Below are 7,500 nucleotides of genomic sequence, written 5' to 3'. Positions count from 1 at the left end.
GAGTCATATTAGTAAAATCCTGTAGTATTACTCTACCACCTCAGCCCACATGCTTCTACACCTTCATATCAAGCTTCTGGAGCTCTCAGCTTGTCCAGAAAGCCTGTCCTTTATTGGTGGCTTCAAGCAAAAGTGAATTACGGACTGTAGGGGGAGCCCAGGAGCAAGAAATGCCATTTCCGACAGTATACCACTGCTGTACTCATACCCATTGATACTGATGCTGGCCATGATAAGCATGCAAGTGTGTGACTTTGCCATGGGAAAGCCAATGTGCCCCCTAGATCATTCCACTTATCACTGACCCCCTGTCTGCAAACGGCGCAGTAAATCAATGACCACTGGAGTGTCTGGGTTACTGGAAGTCTAATCAATATACACTCCGGAAAAGGCTGCCGGGAGACCATTAGAAAGCTCGGAAACTCTGGACTGCAGTCTGTGTAATGATCCATGGAGAGTTCATGCTAATTGCACCCACCCCCTCTACTGTGGTGTTGTGTAAAGAGGGTAAGCATGGCTGTACTGACCGTGGCTGGGCTCTGTGCTGTTGTCCTGCTCTGTGGCTGTGGTGGTGGTGGTGATGTGTGTTGCAGGCTCAGCCTGGCTTCTGGCTTTACACACTGCAGCTGCGACACGACAAAGACGCGGCACGCTAGCTGGCTGGACATCCAGACTGCCCTTTCCTGGAAAACAAAAAACATAAAACAGTTATCACACAGCTAACAGGTTTAGCCCTGGTTGAAGATTTTAACATTCAGAGTAAGCATTAATGCTGGTACTGTGAAAAAAAACCCTGAAATTAAATCCTCAATAATAATAATCAATAAAATAATAATCAATCTGAAGACTGATCCCTGCTATTACGTCCAACGGTAACTGACAGGACCAGATAAAATACACTATATGGACAAATTTGTCTTGTGATGGAGCAATGTCCAATGCTTCATCGCGCCAGAGAACCCCACAGCCCAATACTGGGTTGCTTAGTTCCCCTCTAGCCCATGCTCGGCATTGGGAATGGTGACCTGAGGCTCTTAAGTGCTTTTCAAGAGGTGTCCACAAACTTTTGGCAATTTAGATCTAATGTTTAAAGTGCTTACCTGTGTTCTGGGCAGGGCTTGTGTCAGATGAGGGGGTGTGGCTAACAGGGAACACGCCCTCTCCCACCTCACTCTTCTCTTGTTCCTGCTGGAACCGCTGCTGGAGGACGCTAATCACGGCGTCCTTCTCCAGGATCTGGCCGTACAGAGTGCGGATCCTACAGAAACACACAAAAAGGAACATTAACGATATAGTAAAATAGTGGAGCGTTTTTACATCCCTAAGAAATCGAAGTGTTTGACAGGAGGAGGGCTCCTACCTGTTCTCCACCTCCTGGTTCCTCAGCTCAGCGTGGGGCAGATCCTCGCTAAAACTGTTCTTAGTGGAATGGCAGGGTGAGTGGTTAATGATGGTGGTGTCTCTGCAAATAAATAAATAAATAAATAAATAAATTAATAAAGTCATATAAATGCACTCCAGACTTGTAGGGGTTAATTTTGTGGTGCTGTGTATAACTGTATATTGTAATATTCATCTAAAAATATATACCTCTGAGCTGCAGCGGTGGCCGCGGCATCCATGGCGAACTCCCTCATGGTACTTTCCTCCAGGTATTTCTGTTCCCAGCGTGTCATGTCGGCCTCCAGGGCCAAAATCCGCTCTTCACGCTCTCTCAGGCGCTCCAGCAGGGCGGCGACATTCGCTGAGGATGCTGGACCACTGCTCTGACACGTCTGGTTCTGCCTCTATATGGGTCAGACAGAAAGACGGGAATATCAGTAACGACCCCCTTTCATAATCATAACTATTATTATTATTTGTCTGAAACGTATATCGACCACATAGCAACCACCTGGTATACTATAACAACCACCTGGTATACCAAATCAACCATAGCAAACACCCAAGATGCCATAGCAACCACCTGGAATACTATCAGAACCACTTAGGATACCATAGTAACTACCTAGCAATATCCTAGCATAAACCTAGGAAATACCATAGCAGCCATCTGGGAAACCACAGCAGCCACCTTAGCAACATTATAGCACAGATTCATCCTCGTGATGCTTGAGGACTGTGTGTGTGTGTGTGTGTGTGTTTGTGTGTACCTGCTGGGTTCGAAGCGTGCGTAGCTCCTGCTCCAGTCGCGTTCTCAGCCTCAGCTCTAGCCCCTCCCTCTTCTCACAGGTGGCCTGTAGCTGAGCCAGCGCCCCCTGCAGGCGCTCCACTCTCTCCACATACGCGTTCTTTCTCTGCAGCTCCGCCTGCAGCTGCCGGCTGTGCCTGTGCGCTGAACTCAACTCCAGCTCCAGAGCCTCCACCCGCCTCCGCTGAGCCTCCACCTCACGCTCCAACTGCACACTCTGCAGCTTCTGCTCTTCCACTACGAGAGTGATGGAGAGAGGTCGATTAGAAAACGTACTGGATGAGTTAGAACCCAAGTTGCACCTCTTGCTGACACAGATGTGCAAATGCATAGCTTGTCTAGTCCCTGTAGAAAATTACAGCCAGTACATAGCTGAGGATGAGGTGATGTGAGGTAGGGTGCTAATCATCATCCAACATCCTGACCTCACAGACTCTAGCTCTTGCGGCTGAATGCAATCAAACCCTCACAGCAATGTTCCAATACTCCAAAATCTAGCAGAAAGTCTTCTTCTCTGGACAGTAGAGACAGTTACTCCAACAAAATACCCTTAATTTCAGAAGAAGCAATGAACAAGCAGGTGTCCCAATACTTTTGTCAATTTAGTTCATATCTCTTTCACAAAAAAGAACCATCTTTATGGATACAGAAATGGTTCGTCTATGGCATCACTCAAAGAGGCCTTTGAAGCAAAGGTGGCAAGTACTTTTAAGAGTGTGATCAACACGACTGACCAATCACTGCATTCCTGGAGTGTTACTGAGTCCCTTCTTTAGAAAAGCTGACCGGCGTGTTTGGGTTTTGATCTCCTGGACCTTCTCTCAAATCTAGAATGCCCCCTTTACACAAGTGCCTGAGGAATGTGAAGGGACGGAGGGGAGAGGAAGAGAAAAGGGGCGAGTCACCCTCCCTCTGACCCACATCCTCAAAGCCTAGCATTCCTTCATCTGTTTCCCACCGTTAACCCAAATCTCCCCTGAAGAGTCACCGCCACCGAGGAAAGACGAGCCTAGGAGAACAATGACCGATCTGTTCGCTAAAAGACGAGCCCAGAGGGTCGCTGGACAGTGCTGGACTGTCCCTCTGCATTCTTCTTTCTGCACAAAAGGTCATGAATGGTGTCCGATCGGTCTCTCCGGCCGCTGTGGTGTGCCGAGGCTCTGTTTTGGGACTCGGATTCCTGAGTTAAAGAGTACACACACACACACACACACACTTCCTGTTTCGGTCGAGTGACTCAACAGAAAAGCAGCTCTCCATAGAGGTCAGGAACTCTTCCAGACAGTATACAGGTCAGCCCTGAGCGGTTACAACACACTGTTATCTGGAAAAACGGGCGAAAGTATGCCACATAGCTAAAACGGCAGCATCGGTCATACTGAAGCCCAAATTCCATTGTAGACACACTATAGGGACAAAAGTATTGGGACACCTGTTTATTCATTGTTTCCTCTGAAATCAAAGGTAGAGTTGATCCTGTTTTTGTTGGAGTAACTGTAATCTCTACCTTCCAGGGAAGAAGGCTTTCTACTAGATCTTGGAGGAGCATTGCTGTGAGGATTTGATTGAGTGCATTCAGCGACACCATTGAATGCATTCATTAGAAGGGGTGTCCATAAATATTTGGACATATTCACTTCATAAGCTTCTATTATTTATTAGCTACATTAGCCCACAAGGTCTATTTGTCAGTGTCTAAGTATACTTACTCTGCATGAGGAGTTTGGACACGACATGCTGGTTGTGGTCAGCAGCTTCCACATCTTTTGCTGCCTGCGCGCTGGTGTTTTCCAGGTTGTCTGTAACAATGAGAATCAAACACCACACATGAAAACTTCTGTACTGCTACCATTTTTATCATTTTCCTGGATCATATGAATGCTCTGATTCGCTAAAACACCCACAGACACTTTCACATGTAGGAGAACGTAGAGTTAGGAGTCTTGCCCAAGGAGTGGTGTTCTTGCCCGGCTGGGGCATCGAACCCTAGTCTACCGCAACGTGGATTGGTGTACACCAATTAAGGGCTGAAGTTTGCTGACGTCCCCTGCTCTAACAGAGCGTCCAGACCGGTCAGTTAACAGGCGAGTTGAACTGAGAAAGCCCACAACTGTGCAGGAATCTGACCCTCCAAGCCCGAAACTGCCCATAGAGCATGCTTTCAATAGGTTTCCTTGATAAAGATGGACGAGACTTTCATTCTTGTTGGATGCGCTATGTTTTTTCCCCCTTATTAAGCTCCTATTATGGTTGTTGTATTTAATCAGAGAAACTGGAAACCTTGTGACTTGTGTTTCATGTTTTGATTGATAGTTTCTGACACCAACAGAATGAATATCTATAATTTTGGGCTTCAGATCACCTTAATCACATGTACAAACAGCAGAAAAGGAAGAGGAAGGAGGTTAACTTCGTCCAACAGCTTTAAGTTCCATTTGGTGCAGTCCTAGTGTTTTCCTTCATCAACCCATCAGCTAATGAAGCTTTCCCGAAGCTGAACATGGTGCATTTTAAGCCATGTGTACCTCTAAGCTCAGAGTTGAGTTCCTGCAGCCTCTTAACTTCAGCCATCAGCTTCTTCCTGAGTGCCTGCTCCAGCGTCTCCCTCTTCACACAGCCCTGCATTAAAGTCTCATAGGCTTCGGAAATCCGCTGGATCTCCTGCTCCAGCTGCAGAAGACAAGAAGAAAGAAGCAGAGAAGGGGGGTGAATACTTTCTGAGGAGCTCGACTATGAGCTGTATGTGGGTATCCGTCAGCAGAATGTGCTCAGAGTGATACGTCTGGGTTAGGGTTAGCCCTTCTTCTCCAAACCCCAGACAGGTGTGGAATGAGGAGGTGTGCGAGTAGACATATGGAAACCATGACACACTGTGATTCAACTCAATCGGGTTTACACAAGGCAAGCCTGTGTAATTATCATTCCTTCAGAGTGAGGGAACGCTAAAGTAGACTGACGTAACCCACTGGAACGTGTTTATAACCTCGTTCAGCTGAGCCCGAGTTAAATACGCAGCTCTGCAATAATTCAGCTAACTGTCCGGCTGTCAGTCAGTCCGTCCAGCTGGAGTTATTCAAGTGACCTCATCGCTTTAACCTCTACTTTTCTGGACGTGTTTCATTATATATGATTTTGTTGTATACAAGTTGGATTCCAATTCCAATAGCACTTTACCTTCTGAATCCTGGAGGCTTTCTCCACATGGCCCTCCAGCTCCTGCCTCAGTCTCTCATTCTCCTTCATCAGCAGCTCCGTCTGATTGCTGCCAGGAGTGAACACCTCCCTGCCTGCAGGGGGCGCACTGAAGAACACATGGCGTGCTTCTGGCGACTGCATAGGTGGAACCAACCTAAACGTGAAGTCAAAGTTGTCAATATACTGTTCAGTTGTCTCTTTCCCAGTTTACCCACCCATACTCACACTTACCCAACCATGCCCATCCATACCACCCATACGCATTCATACTCCTCAGTACCCATCCATACCACCCATACCCATTCATACTCCCCAGTACCCATCCATACCACCCATACCCATTCATACTCCTCAGTACCCATCCATACCACCCATACCCATTCATACTCCTCAGTACCCATCCATACCACCCATACCCATTCATACTCCCCAGTACCCATCTATACCACCCATACCCATGCATGCTCCTCAGTACCCATCCATACTCCTCAGTACCCATCCATACCACCCATACCCATTCATACTCCTCAGTACCCATCCATACCACCCATACCCATTCATACTCCTCAGTACCCATCCATACCACCCATACCCATTCATACTCCCCAATACCCATCTATACCACCCATATCCATCCATACACAACCATATCCATCATTCCCACCCATACTCACCCATATCCACCTATACCCATCCAATAGCCATTTCTACCCATCCATACTCATCCATTTCTATCTACTGCTCAAATCAGTAGAGTGACCATCAGTAGATCTAAGAAATGTATTACCACAATTCCCAATGGCTTGGATCATTTAACCAGTAAAACATGGTCCAAGGTTCGAGGTATTCACTCATAGCCACTCACTCTTACTCCCACAGTCCACCCAGTAGTTAGTCACCATGACACATTTAACACGTCAATTTTTGTGTCAAAGCAGGGGTGAACACTTCGCTGAGTAAACAGTGGAACTATTTCAAACTCAGCTTCAGCTCAAACTGAAAGAATGTGTTGAGACATGTGGAGTGTTTGGAAGAGGCCGGAACGAGATAACCATCATATTCTCATGTTCATAATCTGTCTCTACTGTCTTTACTGTCCAGGGAAGATGGCTTTCTACTTTCTACTGCTCCACAGCTCAATGCTTGGGGGCTTTGTACCCCTCTACTAGCCCACGCCTGGCTTTTGGCAGCATGGTGCCAATAGGGTCATGATGTTTACTAATCTGCTCCAGAGAGTCCTAATCTATTGGCAGTGCTTCTTTCTCTACAGGGACTCGGCACAATGGGTGCAACTTAAAGTAGCTCAATGTATACTTTAAAAGGGGTGTCCACAAACATTTGGACACATAGTGTACTTCCTCTACTAACAGGCTCTTCTTGGCTGACTTGACTTTTTTTTTTGACCCAACTATCACTCTACGTTTTCCACATATTGCGTACCTGTTGTGCTGGGTGTGGAAAGCAGGTGGAGGTGCAGGGTAGAAATGCTCGTAGTCCTGAGGGTGGTGTAGCGTTGCTGCCTGGGGCTGGAGGGGAAACAGATACTCTGGCGGCGGGCTGTGCTTATCCTTGGGTCCCTGGTTAGCTTGGTAGCCAGCAATCTGCGGGTAGCTACTAGAGGAGCTGATGGACGTCGGGACGGCTTCCGCGGCTTTGCGCTGGAGCGACAGCTGCATTAGCCGCTCGCTAAGTGATCTAGCGTGGCCACGCTTGGCATCCCACCTGTCGTCTTCATAGGGCTGCATGGAACCCAAGCCGTTCTCGAAGGCGTAGTCTTTGCAAGGCTGTGCATTCTGGTACCACTGAGACGCCAGATACTGGGACTGCACCTTGGCCTGCTCATAGGTGGGCAGCTGCTCATGGTGGTGGGAGTACAGCTGGTAGCTTTCCAAGTGCTGGTAATCAGCCTGGTGCTCCTGGCCCTGGGGCTCCTGCCTGGCAGAGAGCTTTGGGGACTGAGGGTCCTCCTGAGAGAGGCTTTCAGAAGATGACTGAGGAGATCCAGCACCTCCAGCTCCACCTCCGCTGCCTCCTCTCCGCAGGGCCTGCTGCTGGATGGCCAGGAGGGTGCGAGTGTCTGTGGGGTTCCCGTAGCGAAGCTGCTCCTGGATCAG

The 7,500-nt window shown here is 48.0% G+C and overlaps 1 protein-coding gene across 2 annotated transcripts in view; it reads right to left on the bottom strand.

Moving 5' to 3' along the window:
* The window catches only part of amotl2b (angiomotin like 2b), an 11,680-nt gene that overhangs the window by 2,421 nt on the left and 1,759 nt on the right, over positions 1–7,500 (bottom strand). Inside the window, exons 2-10 of one of the 2 annotated variants that reach the window (XM_072691352.1) lie at positions 6,827–7,500; positions 5,366–5,540; positions 4,717–4,861; positions 3,901–3,990; positions 2,154–2,428; positions 1,591–1,787; positions 1,361–1,462; positions 1,101–1,258; positions 528–683 (exon numbers count right to left, since the gene is read on the bottom strand). The exon at positions 6,827–7,500 is cut by the window's right edge and continues 78 nt beyond it. In XM_072691352.1, the coding sequence (XP_072547453.1) occupies positions 528–683; positions 1,101–1,258; positions 1,361–1,462; positions 1,591–1,787; positions 2,154–2,428; positions 3,901–3,990; positions 4,717–4,861; positions 5,366–5,540; positions 6,827–7,500 (1,972 nt within the window). The remainder of the gene's footprint in view (positions 1–527; positions 684–1,100; positions 1,259–1,360; positions 1,463–1,590; positions 1,788–2,153; positions 2,429–3,900; positions 3,991–4,716; positions 4,862–5,365; positions 5,541–6,826) is intronic. The other variant, XM_072691353.1, reaches the window with a different exon arrangement.

The sequence above is a fragment of the Salminus brasiliensis genome, chromosome 11 (genome assembly GCF_030463535.1).
Source record: "Salminus brasiliensis chromosome 11, fSalBra1.hap2, whole genome shotgun sequence".
NCBI lineage: Eukaryota > Metazoa > Chordata > Actinopteri > Characiformes > Bryconidae > Salminus > Salminus brasiliensis.
Note: the sequence above shows the minus strand (reverse complement) of the source record. Positions and strands in the feature narration are given on the sequence as shown.